Source organism: Rousettus aegyptiacus, unplaced genomic scaffold, assembly GCF_014176215.1.
Source record: "Rousettus aegyptiacus isolate mRouAeg1 unplaced genomic scaffold, mRouAeg1.p scaffold_m13_p_13, whole genome shotgun sequence".
NCBI lineage: Eukaryota > Metazoa > Chordata > Mammalia > Chiroptera > Pteropodidae > Rousettus > Rousettus aegyptiacus.
The window spans coordinates 19,693,603-19,708,401 of NW_023416288.1; the positions used below are offsets into that span (position 1 = coordinate 19,693,603).

General features: G+C 34.2%; 1 protein-coding gene across 6 annotated transcripts in view; it reads left to right on the forward strand.

Moving 5' to 3' along the window:
• Positions 1-14,555, forward strand: part of DYNC1I1 (dynein cytoplasmic 1 intermediate chain 1) — a 343,203-nt gene extending 328,648 nt beyond the window's left edge. For 4 of the 6 annotated variants that reach the window (XM_016131454.2, XM_016131458.2, XM_016131455.2 and 1 more), the window contains one exon: positions 9,799-14,555. In XM_016131454.2, the coding sequence (XP_015986940.2) occupies positions 9,799-9,909 (111 nt within the window). In that variant the 3' untranslated portion in view covers positions 9,910-14,555. The remainder of the gene's footprint in view (positions 1-9,798) is intronic. The other 2 variants (XM_016131460.2, XM_016131461.2) reach the window with 1 other exon arrangement.
• The last annotated feature ends 244 nt before the right edge of the window (positions 14,556-14,799 follow it).

Genomic DNA, 14,799 nt, shown 5'->3' on the forward strand with positions numbered 1-14,799 from the left:
AAATAATATATTAATTCATTTCCTTGTCATAATAAAGTATATGTATTTGAAATTTAAAAAGTTGGCTAAAATGTCCAATTGTAACTTTAGTATTAACTTGATTTCCTCTAGAAAAAGTACTCAATTTAAAAAAGAAAAAAGTTATTAATTCCAATTAATCTTATGATTATTCATGTTATAGTGAATGTAGTAGCAATGGCTTTCATTTTAATAATTATATATGTTAAAAACCACAATTAAACTAATTATTATATAAATAGTGTTCTTATTCAGGTAGCATTAGTTTATAAAAATAGATTTATAGGATTAATATCTTTTCAAGCCATTTTTTTCTGAATTGATAAGAAAATACTTATGACTTTTATGTATTATGGAGTAGTTAATTCAATGAAAAGAAACCCTAATATCTAATTTTATGGAAACCTAATTAATGTGTGTGTGTAGTAATTTGCAATATTCAGTGAAATTCATATATTCCCATTTCGGTGATAAATGGACTATGAATATAAACCTTCTGAAACAAGTGCCAGTTTGTATAATTAATCATCTTTATGATTCTTCTGTGGTTTCAAACTGTCATCTTCAATAGCAGTTTGGATTTTGAAGCAGTCGCTAATTATAGTGTTAATTTTTTTTTTTTATGGCTGACAAAATTGTGTTTAGTTTTAGAATTTCAAAACTGCTAAATTTTATCTTGAAAAATTACTGCTTAGAACAGTAGCCTCAAATCACAGCTTAGACCAGCCGAGCATGAAGCTGTTTCATTCATGTGAATCTAGAGTAACACTGGCCTGTATAGAAATGGAAAGCTATTTGTTTCTTCCATGAGTATGTGTGCTACTCTTGGTCTTTCTAAAATCTAATAGGAAATCAAATATCTGCTCATTCATGTTTATGTGTAAATATTTATATGCCATATACGTTGGACTTGCAAAGTGAGGAAGTGAATGAATCATTATATTCTATTTCAAGGAAGGTTTGCATGAATTTTTGAGAATGTCAACGATCAGGACATTTTTTTACATTTCAAAACATGAATTATTTATCATTTAGGGAATATCAAAGCATAACATTGTGGAAGAAATGTTGCACTCTTACTTTTTTTGGCTGGCTCTTAAAACTGATCCATGGCCCATTCCCTAAGATCTTTCTCCTCCTGACAAGCCAATAGTTTCTCAACATTTAGATGAAATCTGTTATGTTTATTTGTCTTAGTATAATGACCGTTAGGTAAAAAGTGAACATCTGTTGGTATCCTAACAACTAGTTACCCTTTTGACTTAGGGGGGAAAAAACCAGTTGGACAGTCCTCTTTTGGTTATCATATTCCTCAGCAGAGTTTCTAATCATTAGAGATTAGAAACGTACACAGAAATATACACAAAGTAGATATGTAGAATTGTCTATTTGAACAGGACAACCTGGTCTAGCACGGTGCCTGGCACATAACAGGCATTCAATAAATATTTGGGTGAATAAATGTTTCATACGTGAAAGTTGAAGGTTAAACAAAAACTTAATCGTGTGAAGCATTCAGAGTGCAGTTTCCAAGTTGGCTATAGATTCATGGTCAGGACAAAAAACAACCAGTATTTGTATGGAAAACGATATATAGAAAATAAATTTAGAAAAGAGTACTCGTCCTTTCTTCCAGTCTTCATCCCAGTCCCTCTCCCCTCCTGTGTTTTAAAGTGAGCAATTGGCCACTAGTGTAATGAAATCCTAACAGTTGATTCAAATAGTTATCAAACCACTGGAAAAATGCTTCCTTTTCATTGTGCTTTTTTTGGACACTATAGATACAGTAAATCGTGAACTACATTATAAAAATACCTCTTTTATGCCCAAATATTCAATAGAAGGGAACGATATTTCTTTTATTACCTTGGTAAATGTTTTTAAGGTGTTTAGGGATAAGCCTTCTCTTTGTCAAAACTGCTTAGGTGCAGTGGTTGCTAGGAATTTACAAGAAAACCCATAGTTAATAATATCAGGAAGATAAGGGATATATGTTTAGTCAGCTAATAGGACCGATCAGCTTGAGTAGCATATGCTTTTTCATTTCCCTGTCATTTTCTTGATCTTTTGTGTTATGAAAAAAGAGTGGTAATTGAAGTTTTAAAGTTTCATTTTCCATTATTGCCCATCAGCCAATGGTTTTAGCATTTTTTCCATCTTTTGTACAGAGAAATATATTGTTCCAAATAATTGAAAAAAATAATGCTTAAGAGATTTCTGAAGAAAACAAGATGATAAGATTTTAATATGAATGTGAACAAGGTCATCTTTAAAATCTTAACGAATTAACTCTTCTTTACCTGTGTAGTTTTCTTTTTTTCTTCCACAGGTAAAAACTTCAGAATTTTGTCATGCTTTCTCTAATGCTAAATTTTAACATAAAAAATATTTTTAAATGTTCATTTTTTTAAAGAATATTATTTAAAATTATTTCCTTTAATGTTTGCTGGCTTATTGAAATTGATATAGACCCATATTTGTTACTATTTACTTTTGACTTTTATGTTCTACCTTTATTTCTTTCCTTAATTGGGTGGTAATGGCTTTTTTAAAAGTGTTGTTCTAACAAACATGCTATAAAAGTCAACCACTCCTTTAAAGATACAAGGACGAGAGAGATCTGCAGCTTCATGAGTGGATGAGGGTTCTCTCAGATGGGATTTTCAGATGAAAGAAATTCTTAACCGAAAATAGATATCATCAGACTACTGTAGGTTAGAATGCTGTTAAATTTTACAGAAATTTAAACTCACCAACTGGTAATAGCAGATGCTACAGAAAGGAGACTAATGTAACTTCTGCTTTCCCGACTTCTCTAAATCTGCTGTAAATACTAAGTTGCCACACAGTATGTCTTTTTGTGGTAGAGAACTGTAGTGTAAAGCTTGTGTGCTGCATTCTGGCTTGGAATTTTGGTCCGTGGTTTCATCCATTGTTACCAGTGATGCTAGACGCTCCCAAGAGTTAAATACAGTGGAGCTGTATTTATACGAAGCGAGTTCCAGCGGCTGTTTCATTGCTTATTACCTCCCACTTTGCTTCCATCTGTGTGTGTGGCAAAGGGAATTGCCCTAAAAAATATAGGCTTCCTCTGAACACAAATGTGTGTTTGTATACCAGTAACTCCACAATCTCCTGAACTGGGGTGCCATTAATAATTGTACTTTTTAAAAAGCTTTAAGAGCTTAACAGGGGTTAGCAGTTCTGTGGAAATCCACGTTCACTTCCACAGTTTCTATAAACGCACTAAGAACAAAAAAATCGATGCATATTAAATTGAAAAGGTAATTTGTAAGGTATTTTTTTAACAGAAAACTTTAATTTTTAGATTGCTACAGGAGAGGAATTGTGTATCTGTTCAGAATCAATGGTTAACATCATCATCTCAGACTTTTTAAAAATGACTTCATTTAATTGAAAGATTACAAACACGCTGATGAGTCGCACATCCATGGAATACTTATCCTGAAGCCCAGAGTCCTACTCATTTTAATTTGTTTGCCATGCTTAATGTATCTGAGAAAGCAAACTGAAATTACAGAATACTTTTCTGTCTTAATTATTAAAAAAATTTATTAACCTACTTTTATGTTAAGCAAGGGTTGAGACAGATATTTTTACCATAAAATATACAGCATTGGGCTGGTAGGAGTTACTGCAGATAAGGTTGCTATTTAAAATCAGCTGCTAGGTACTATAAACCCTTTAAAATTACTAACAAATGAAGTTGGCTTGACTGAGGGCTGTTCAAAATGGTTCGCCATGTGCTTATAAAAAGGGACACATGAATGATATTTGTGTGTTTAACCCTGGTTATAAAAAGTCATTTGATTTTTATAACGGCATGTTCGGCGGTTACAAAACCTTACGACTTGAGCTAAAAATGTAGAATCCTACTGTAGAAAGGAAATAGGTAGATAAAGCGGCATTAGTCATATTTGAAAAATAAAAAATATGTATGTATATACGTACATATGTATATGTACATATTTATAAGGAATAATGATACTTTAAATTTGATTTTTTTAAATGAGCAATGAAAAGTACTCTGACAGAATTTTTCTTGTGCTCTGAAAGAACCCTTTTCCCGCACCCAGCTCATGAAACTTAGTTATTATCAAAAGTGTGACTATATAGGAAATTATTTGTGTTGGTTTTTAAGATATCAAAATGATAAAATATAAGGAATACTTCTTTAAAAATGCAGCTCTATGTAGGTGAAAAGAAAATAGAAGAAAGACAAATGGGAAGGAAGCAAAAAAAAATATTGGAGGCGAGAGGGATAAACATGAAGGAAAAACAGGAAAAGCAACATCCATTATTTTAATGAGCAAGCACTGTGCTAACCTCTTTTTCGTTGTCATAGTCAATATTCACAACAGTCCTAGGAGATGGGTCTCAAAATTCCTTTCTCACAAATGAGGACGTGAAGATCAGAGATGTTAAAATATAAAGGACACACAGCAGCAAATAAGTGGCGGAGCTGGAAAAGAAAGCATGCTCTGGCTGGTGTCCGAGGTGGAAAAAGTCAGCCCTGGCTCCATTCTCAAAATCCAGTTATAATTCAATCTGTGCCTCCCTGTAAGTGACAAGAAGCCCTTGCTAGACAGCCAGTGGTTAGGCTGATGAGCCATGTGGGAATGGCATGGGCAGGGTCCAGAGGCCCGTTCCAGTCCACTCCAGCGGAGGGGAGGGACAGACCCATGACAGCCTGAGAAGTAGTGGAGAGGGGGGACTAAAATGATCAGTTTTCATGAATTTTTCCACAAGTTCTGCACTTTGCTCTTATTAAGATAACCTTTCATCTCCCAAGGAACATTAAAAACAATCTTTAGACTCTTAGCAGGTGATTGAAAACACATTACCTGCCGTTCTGCCCTGGTACACTGGCATTTCTTAAAGGGGTGAGGCTCCTGATTGCCTCACATGAACAACACATGAAAGTCATGAGGTCTTTAGCAAACCATTTAGCTCCCTGTACTTCTGTCTCCTGACTGTTAAAGAGAGGTCTGCACGCTGGTCCTAATGTCTTCACATAGCAAACTTCAGAATTAATTCTTATAGCGAACGAAAACCAAACCATGCAAACGTTATAGAATTAATATGTAGCCATTTACATGTCATTTTTAAGAACCTGTTCAATCTGAGTGGTAGTTTAAAAGAAAAGAACATGTGACTATTGTGTGATAAACTAATAGTATTTTCTTCACTTAGATTACTGTTCTCTTCCTCTCCACATCTCTTGATAAATGGGTCAGACACCATCATCCCTATTTTACAATTGAGGCAATGAGAGGTTAAGTGCCTGACCATTGCCAGTAACCAAGATGAGAGCAGAATGTAGGTCTCCTGTCCAAATCTGAGGTTCATTTCACCTCCTTCGTATGGCCAAATTGCTACTTCAGTAACTACCTTTGGCATTGGCTGTAAACAGAGGGTCATATCAAAGCTTTAAAAGGTGATCACTTTTGGAGCTAAGATTTTGTTATTTCAGGAATCAGCACCCTGAGTGTTTTTGGCATAAAAATCCTTTACACATTTAGCAAAAAAATTAGAAAACAGTCATCTCATCAGGGGTGAGCTAGCTATTGGTGGACCCTGTATACGAAGTGGTGGGAAACTCTGAGTCATCCCTGACCTGGGACGTGGACTTTGGCAGATGAGTCTGAAGGCAGAAAACGTTTCCAGATCCACTTTGATTCAGTACAATACTGGACAATTTTTGCAAGTCCTTCCTTATGCTATTATTTTGATGTAACTATGAGCTTTTTTCTTCACATTGCTTCTAATAGACTTTTTAATTAATTGAAATGAATCATCGCCATTAGAAAGTTGTGAATATTTTTCCTAGCACAGATGTAAATTGTTTGAAAATTATCTTAAACTATTGTTTTTAAGGGAAAAAACTTATAATGATATTCTAGATTTAGCCTTTAATGCCTTGACAGAAACTTGAAGAGATGCTGTAGCCAAGTCACTCACATGCCATTTGCTTCCCAATACTTGGCCTGACATGCAACATATACCAGGAAATGCTGTAGTTGTCACTGTAAGAACGTAAATTTTAGACTATTTATATTTTGAATGTCAGTGAAGTTGAAAAAGAAAACCATGTCAGTATTTACACATGTTGACCTAAGAGCACATTGTAATTTATTTTGATCTGTATTTCATAGCCATCATATGCCAAAATGATTCACTGCTGTATCTTTATTCCCTGGCATAGTGCGTGGCATAGAGTTGATACTCAGTCCATGCAGGTGGAATAAATTTGTATGCTAGTTCAAAGGACCTGAGAGCAATGTTTTTCTTTAACTCGTTTCCCATTTGCCCCAAAAATATTTGCCGGCAGTGCTTTACGGCTGCGGCATTTACCCCGAGATTACTCGCGGGTTACAATCCTAACCTTACCCCCAAAGTTTGCCATAAAATATCTCACTTTTATTATTGTTCTCACTTCTCTCATTAGTGTTTGGGAACAAATGATATCATTCTATTTATAGAATTCTGTTTTTAGTATATTTACAAAATATAGTAAACCTTGACTGCTGAAAATATCAAATCCTAGAAAATGTAGCATTCCTACACGTGATGGTAACATCATTCTTGAACAGTTGTTAGCCGAAGATTCATTTGATGAATATGATTTATGTATACATTTCTGTTACATTAGGATTAGAGACAAGTTCTGCTTAGAAATAACTCCAAGAACAGTTTTTATATATTTTTTTCACATTGAAAACTGGTCAGATTTGCTTCAGCCTCTAAGAACGTGTTTATGTAAAATTAACACTGGTAGCGAGCTGCACGTCTTTTTTCTAAACGGGAAATAGGTTAACTAGGACACATGAGCAAAGATTTTCCCTACTTAATGATTGAGGCATTATTGGATTACAAGTCTCCTAGAGAAAGTGTCAGTTGCTTTTGTGCTCGTGAGCCCCTTCTAGTGATTTCTAATCAGAGAGAACCAGGTAAAAGTTGGGAAGTGCCAAAGGTAAGAAGGACAGTGCTGTCCAAACAAGTGCTGTTTACAGCTGAAGATATCAAATGAAAAGAGTAGTCATCTTGTTTGTTAGGACACCTGTTTAGTCTTACCTACAAGTAACTCAAATGCCAAAAATTATTACTTTAGGTGTGGAAACAGCCTGTGAATACGCAGTCACACATGCATGCTAAGATTATACTTAAAGTGCTTCCTGATGGTGATGTTTAATACTAAAAATGGGGCAGTCTGCAGTTCACTTTCTAAATCTAACATTACAATCATCTTGGGTTATTTTTATAGTCAACTAGATGAAAACGTGTAATAGGATGAGGTAGGTCAATTTAAGTTTCTAGAAGCATGGGGGTGGAAAAGGTCAAATGTAGTTCCATCGTATTTTTGTTTGTTTATCAGAAACATTTAAATTTAATAAAATTAAATTTTGAAAAGTTAGATGTGTAACTATCTATCGTAAATGATACTGAATTCTGTTGCAAACTGTATCTGGGCACATATTCAAACCTTAATGTTTCATAATCTTTTATTGGTGTTGTCTCTTAATAGTCTTGTCATTACTACTACATGAAACTATGTAAACATATTTACCTATTTTCTTGTTTTAGTAGATAGTTTCTAGGTATTACTGTCAATAAAATGTTGCATATGGCATCATATATTAACTTAAACTTGCACCATTATAACCAACGACGTAGTGTTATGTTTAGGAGCCAAATTTGCAGAGTATATTCATCTTTATGAACAATATACTATGTATTATCAGTGAGGCCTGCCTTTTTCCAATATTTAAAGTTATATAAAGTTATGAGGTGCTTTAGCTTTAGCTTGTTTCTCATTTTATATGAGAAAAAGTTATAAATATGTTATCATGATTAGCTTTTGTCTCTTCTTGGGCTTTTGTGGTTCTTTTTGGAAGGACTTGGTCAGGAGTTGGAGGAGAGAAAAGAGATAGTGGACCTATTCTTTCATATAAGTATGATATCAACCCTTTACTGCTTATGCTTTTGTTAGGTTTTTTGTATCATTTATTTTGAGGGCTTCATTTTCCCTAATGCAGTATTTTCTAAAATTGAAGAGAAAATTGAAGAATAGCAGAACCTAGGAAAAGAGCTGAAAGAAGGGAAAATGGACTAAGCAAAGGAATAACAGTGTTATTCGATACTATTGTGAACTTATGTCATTGCCTAAAAATAAATTTGGATTCATTTTAATAACTAGGGAAGTATTTAACCGTTTAAAAACTCATTCACACGGCTAAATGAGAATTCTTAGTGGTATTACATTCCTCAACGTAAGTCACAGAACTTATTTCCCTCACCTGTATGTCATTTCCAAAATTATATTTTTGAAAAATTTAACCTTAGTACTAGAACACTAATTGAAGGACAGATTTTGTAGAATGATGATGTCACTCTCCAATAAGTTGTCTTGAACAGATGATATCTGAAAATATCATTCCCTATAATATACTTTTTAAAGTTCTAATCATTTGGTCTACATGGAGGTGAGTTTTTCAGCTGTGGAAGTGAGTTCAAAAAAGCTTAGATTTAATTCCTTTCTCTTTTTTTTATTTTTAAAAATGTAATGTTTAATATTTCTAGAAAATGTGGATAGTATATCTAGCACTAACACCTATATAGATGGATTATGCCATTTTGTAATCTCCTCCAGGAAAATGGCTCTACAGTCTAAATCAGTTTTATTCTACATAAAAATGAAAACTATTCACAATTCTACTTGATCCTGCTTCTCATCTTCAAATAATTCTCTTTTCTATTTCAAACACTTGCATGATATCTTTAAGCAATTCATTTTTGGATGCTATGCAGAGAAATCATTATCCTTTAAATCAGCCAGCAAAAATTCATATGTGCAATTTGTACTGGGTAGAGTTAATATTCTCCTCACTGAATTTTGCACAGAAGAAGATATTATTTGGGAAACTTTATAAGTAATACACCTCCCCCCTCTTTTTTTTTTTTTTCCAGCAAATCACTATGTTGTGATGGCTAAGGGTGTAAATACTGGAACCAGGTGACATTGGCACTGATATTGCTAGCTATGCAACCTTGATAAGATGATTTAATCTTTGTGTTTCTTGATTTTATCTGTAGAATTAAACACTACCTTGTGGAATTAAACATTACCCTACATTGAATTGTTTATAGAAATGAGTTAAGACATGTAAAGTACTTGGAACTGAAAGCTTGATAAATTTTAGCTACTATTATTATTATTCATAGGTATCATCATGTAAGATCTTGCTGGAGAAGCCAAGGCATTATTTCATAGTTGTAAGATTTCTTTCGATATGTAAGCTAGACTTTTGTCATGTATATTGGCATATTAGCAACATGTTTAAAAAAGGATCAATAGCATTGACTTAGACAATGTCACAGTTATTTCAAAATTCTAGTCCGTAATGCAGTTTTTATTGCTGTGTTCTCTGTAAGTCTGGTTTGCTTATGATGAATTTTCGTTACTATAAGTGCTTTAAATGTGGCTGCTATATGTAATTGTATAGTTTACATAAGTTTTCAAGTTTTTTTTTTTAATTCCCTGTGTGATTTCGCTTTGGAGAGCAACAGTATTTCCTTGAGTTGTCAGTTTCAGAGCAGCACTTCAGGGACCTACCTACACGATTCAAGGAAAAAGACTATCTGGTTTCCTTTACACTCCGAGGGAACTGTCAGCTTCAGCAGGAACAGTCACGCGGGGCTTCAAGGCTTTCGGACATGAGAGATATCTTGTTCACCATTTCCCATTGATTTGCTTTGCAGCTTGCAGTACCCCACAATGATGAGTGGACCCGATTTGCCAGGACCCTCGTGGAGATTCGTGCTAATAGAGCTGATAGCGAGGAGGAAGGCACCGTGGAGTTATCTGCCTAGTGGAAGTGAGCCGCCCCCTCCCCAGCCCCCACCTTCACCTTCTAGAGCTCGGCATCGTCAGTGCCACTCACATTCAGTGTCCATTCAGTACTAGTATTGCTGTGACAATTTGGGTCCCATATTTTGCTGGCTTTGCTCCAAGTATCCCAAAGGTGTCCTACCCTGCTTTCCACTAACCTGAAATTCATCAGAGCATTTCTATCTTTATATTGCTGTCTCAAAAATAAGGGGGGAGGAGCTTTAAGGGGTTTAGTTGTTGCCTTTTAACTACTTAGTAGCTGTATTTAATAGCTGAAAACCTCTGGTTAAATTTGTGCTTACATGCACTTCTGGTATAGTCCTATTAAATCCATATGAAGCCAGATATGATTAGGTGCAGATGTGGTTTGCTTCATGATATGGTACAGGGCCAAAGACTTGAGATGTGGTGTTTTACATGGTGACTCACATTATGAATGGATTTACTAGAAGAACATTGCTGCTCCTTATTTATTGTGGTATGCTGCATGGAACATATTTATTTGAAAGCATTAAAATAAACGATCCTAGAGCATGTGCATAATGAGAGGACTGTATTGTCTCTGCTGCTGTTGAGGTTACATTAAGTTCCAAATAACAATTACAGTATGCCAGTTCCACTGAGGACAAGAAATCTTTAGGGGTTTGTTGCAGTGAACAGAATGAATTTTAATGCCTATTATTTTTAGGTACTTTTACAATATTTCAAATATAGTCGACCATTGATACTTGTCATTCGAGCTAATGCAATCTGACAAAAGTCTAGAGTTCCTAAATACGACAGCAGTATTGCCAATAAAATGTTTCAAACCAAATCTGCACCAGCGTGGATACATCCTTTATTCGGCGGATGCCTGATTAGAATTCTGTTGTGATAACGGAGTGGGGGAGATCCATTTGGTCATGTGAAAGATTGATAATGAATTTATAGGCAGCCAACCTGGCTGGACTCAAACCACGACTCTTGCTTTATTTTTACGAGGGAATGTGTGTGGTTTTTTGGAAAGCTCTTCCTTATCTCCTTCACCAGAGCCACTCTTGGCGAGAAACTCTCAAATGTTGAAGTAAGAAAAACAGGTGAAGATGCACAAATACCAAAAGTGCTACACATTTTACTTTCTCTTTTCTTTTCTTTTTTTTATATACACCAGAAAAATTATGTTTATTACTATTGGACTAGGAAATACATCTATAAACAACTCTAATGAAAAAATTTTTTCAAAAAGTCATTTCATGCCTAGAGAGAATTAAAATAAATAGTGGTTGAGTCATGAAACACATTCGAAGACAGACATTCAGCTCTTTAGGAAGAGAATTTCCATGGTGCTTTGTCAGTAGGGATTCTTTGAACTGTGGGATTTCTTTTATTTTTAAAATAACGATATGCTTTTCTCCAGGTGCTCTATGGTACATATATATTGAAATTCTTTGTAAATGGAAATTAAAAAATTAAAGATAAAATGTGAGTATCTTAAATAGGTTTTAAAACAATTTTAATAAAAAGTTCTAGGGTGAAAAGAATTTCTCAAGCATAGACCAAAGGACCAAGAATAAATCAATAACCTTTGAGTTGCTATTATAGACCAAACTCTAAATAATTCAGTGAGTGAAAAGTACAAAGGCCAGAGTCACTTGTACGAAGCACATAAAGGATTACAAGAGTTTATATACATTCCATGGTATTAGAAGTGTTGATAGTGGGAAAGCATGTGGTATGCAACTCATGGCAAATCCCAGTAGGGAAATCACAACGGTGGCCTATGAGGTTCCGAAGGAAGGCCATGCCATCTGAAGCAAAGAATTACATGACTTTCGAGAAACAGCTCCTGGCATGTTACTAAGTCCTAACAGAAACAGAGCTCTTCACCATGAGATATGACGATACCAGACATTGAAAAAGTCCATTATAATTTGAGTCTTGTCAGCCTCACCAAATCATAACGTTGGTCAGATCCAGCCGAAACCCCTTGCTAGATGGATGTACATCTGAGCAGGACCAGAGGACATGAGTAAGTTGCATAAAACAGCAGCTCAGAAGCCCACTGTTACCCAACAAGATTTTACCAGCACCCATTTTTCCATACCTGCCGACATGGTCACATGTGCAGAGGATGAGTTCTCTGTGATCAGCTGAAAAGGAAAAAGTCAGAGTTGGTCTACATATGGGTTGGCTCAGTTTGTGGGTAAAAACTGAAAGTGGGTGACAACTCCATTATCAAGAGTGGCCTTGAAGATAGTAAAGAGGAAGAAACTTTCCAATAGACAGAGCTATGAGGTGCACACCTAATCATCTACTTTGTGTGGAAGAAGTGGCCACAAGTCAATATAGATTTTATCATCCTAGCCCAAGCCATCATCATCTCTCTCATGAAGTCTTGGAATAATCTCCTAACTTATCTCCCTGCTTCCACCTTTGACCTCTTCATTATCTCCTCAGGATAGCCATTTGAGTGATGCTGTTACAACATCAAACTCAGCTCAAAACACACCAATGGCTTTCACATCACTTAGAGTTAAAGTCAAAATCCTTATAGTGGCCCATGGGCCCTATAGGATCTGACTCTAACTTTCTCTCTGATCTTCTATCCAATTACTCTAATCTCTTCTAATCCACTTCAAGGACTCCAATCTCACTCTTCTTTTGATACACCAAGTACATCTAATCGTAGGCCCTTTGTTCTAATTGTTTCTTCTGTCCAGAATGCTGAAAGCATTGAGTCTTTAAACCTTCATGTATGTATATTTCAAAATTCTTCTGACTGACTAATTTTTCAACTAACTTTTTGTCTTTGAAAGTAACAGCTTCCTTAAAGGCCTAATGTCAATGTCAATATTGAAGAAGCCATAGTTTAAAACAGCAACAACAACTGGAGATGAGCTTAAAAGCATCTGATGTTTCCTGTCTCAGAGAGAGCACTGAGAAAGAAAGAGGATAAAAATTATCAATCAAATTAAAATGAAGAAAAGCATGTTTTGTGTTTTTATTGAGGTATAATTAATGTACAATAAAATGCATGTATATTAAGTGTTCATTCAACAAGTTTTAATAATTATGTACACTCAGCTAACTACCAGACAAAACAAGATACAGAACATTTTACTAAGCACGGAAAATTCTTTCATGCCTTTTCTAGCAATCCTTGTTTTGATTTTTGTCAACAGAGATTAGTTTTGCCTGTGCTGTTCTTAAACTTTATATGCAGGATGTCTTATTTTATGCCTGGATTATTCTATGCAGTATAATTTTTTTGACGTTTGTTCATGTGCTAAATATTTCAGTAATATGTTACTTCTTATTGCTGACTAGTATCCCATTTTAGGATTATACTGCAATTTGTTTATTCATTCACCAGTTGATGAACACTAGTGTTATTTCCAATTTTAGGCCTTTTTGTATAATGTTGCTATGAATATTCTTGTACAGTTCTATTTGTAGGCATTTGTTTTTTTAGATAAATACTGATTGGGATTTCCGGGTCATATGATAATTCGATCTTTATAAGAAACTTCAAAAAGTTCTGCAGACTGGTGATACCATTTTACGTTTCCACCAATAAAGCATCAGAGTACTGATTGTTCCACAGGTTCTCCAATGGCTAGTTTCATTGGTCCTTTCTATTTTAGCCATTTCAGTGAATATGAAATAATATCTAGTTGATTTTAGTTTGCAGATATTTGGTGACCAGTAATTTTAAGCACTTTTTCAAGTGTTTCTTGGCCATTCTTATATCTCTTACTTATCCTCTGTGGAATAGTTCAACTATTGGGCCATTTTTAAAAATTAGATTTCTTTCTTTTTCTTATTAATTTAAAGAAGTTCTTTATATAGTTTAGATATAAACCATTCGTCAGATATTTGTGTTGTAAATATTTTTTCCAGTCTGTGGTTTGGAATTTCATTTTCTTAATAAAATATTTTGATACAAAGAATTTTGAATTTTGTTGAAGTCCAGTTGACCCATATTTATCTTTTATGCTTGGCATTTTATGGTTCTTTCTAGGAAATCTTTGCATGCCACAAATCACAAAGATACTACCATTTGTTTTCTTCTGGACATTTTATTGATTTAACTTTTACATTTAGGTCTATGATGGGTCTTAAATTAATTTTTGTGTATGGAGTAAGGTTGTGGTCAAAACTTTTTTTTTTTTAATCTATGGATATTTAACCGTTTTGATAATATTTGCTGAAAAGATCATTTTCTGTTTGACAGTTAAATTGAATTAGTATTCTTGATAAAAAGCCAATTGACAATATACATATATAGGTGTATATAGAGAACACTATTCTATTTCATTGAGCAATTTGTTGTCTTGATTGCTATAGCTTTTACTAAATCTTGAAATGTAGTTTAAGATTTCCGACTTTGTTATTCATTTTGAAAGATTGTTTTAGTTATTCTAGGTCTTTTGTGTTTCCACATGAATTTTAGAATCATTATGAATTTTTTTTTAAAAAGCTGTACCTCTTCAACTGGGATTTCATTTAAGCTATGTACCAATTTGGGAAAATGGACATCTTAACAATTTTGATTCTTCTGGTATATGAACAGGGTTTATCTTTTCAATTAAGAAGACTTCTTTAATTTACCTCACTAATGTTTTTAGTGTACAGGTTGTACACATCTTTTCTGGATTTTTTAAATTTTTTATTTCATTTTTTGTTCTATTACAAATATTATTTTAAAATTTTATTTTCCAAATGTTTTTGCTTGTTTTCAGAAATAAAATTTATTTTTAAATATTGACCTAATATTTCATAACCTGGGTAAATATACTTATTAGATTTTGTCCTACTTGGATTTCATGGAGCTTCTTGAACATGTAGCTTAATGATTTTCATCAAATTTGGGGAGTTTTCAGCCATTACGT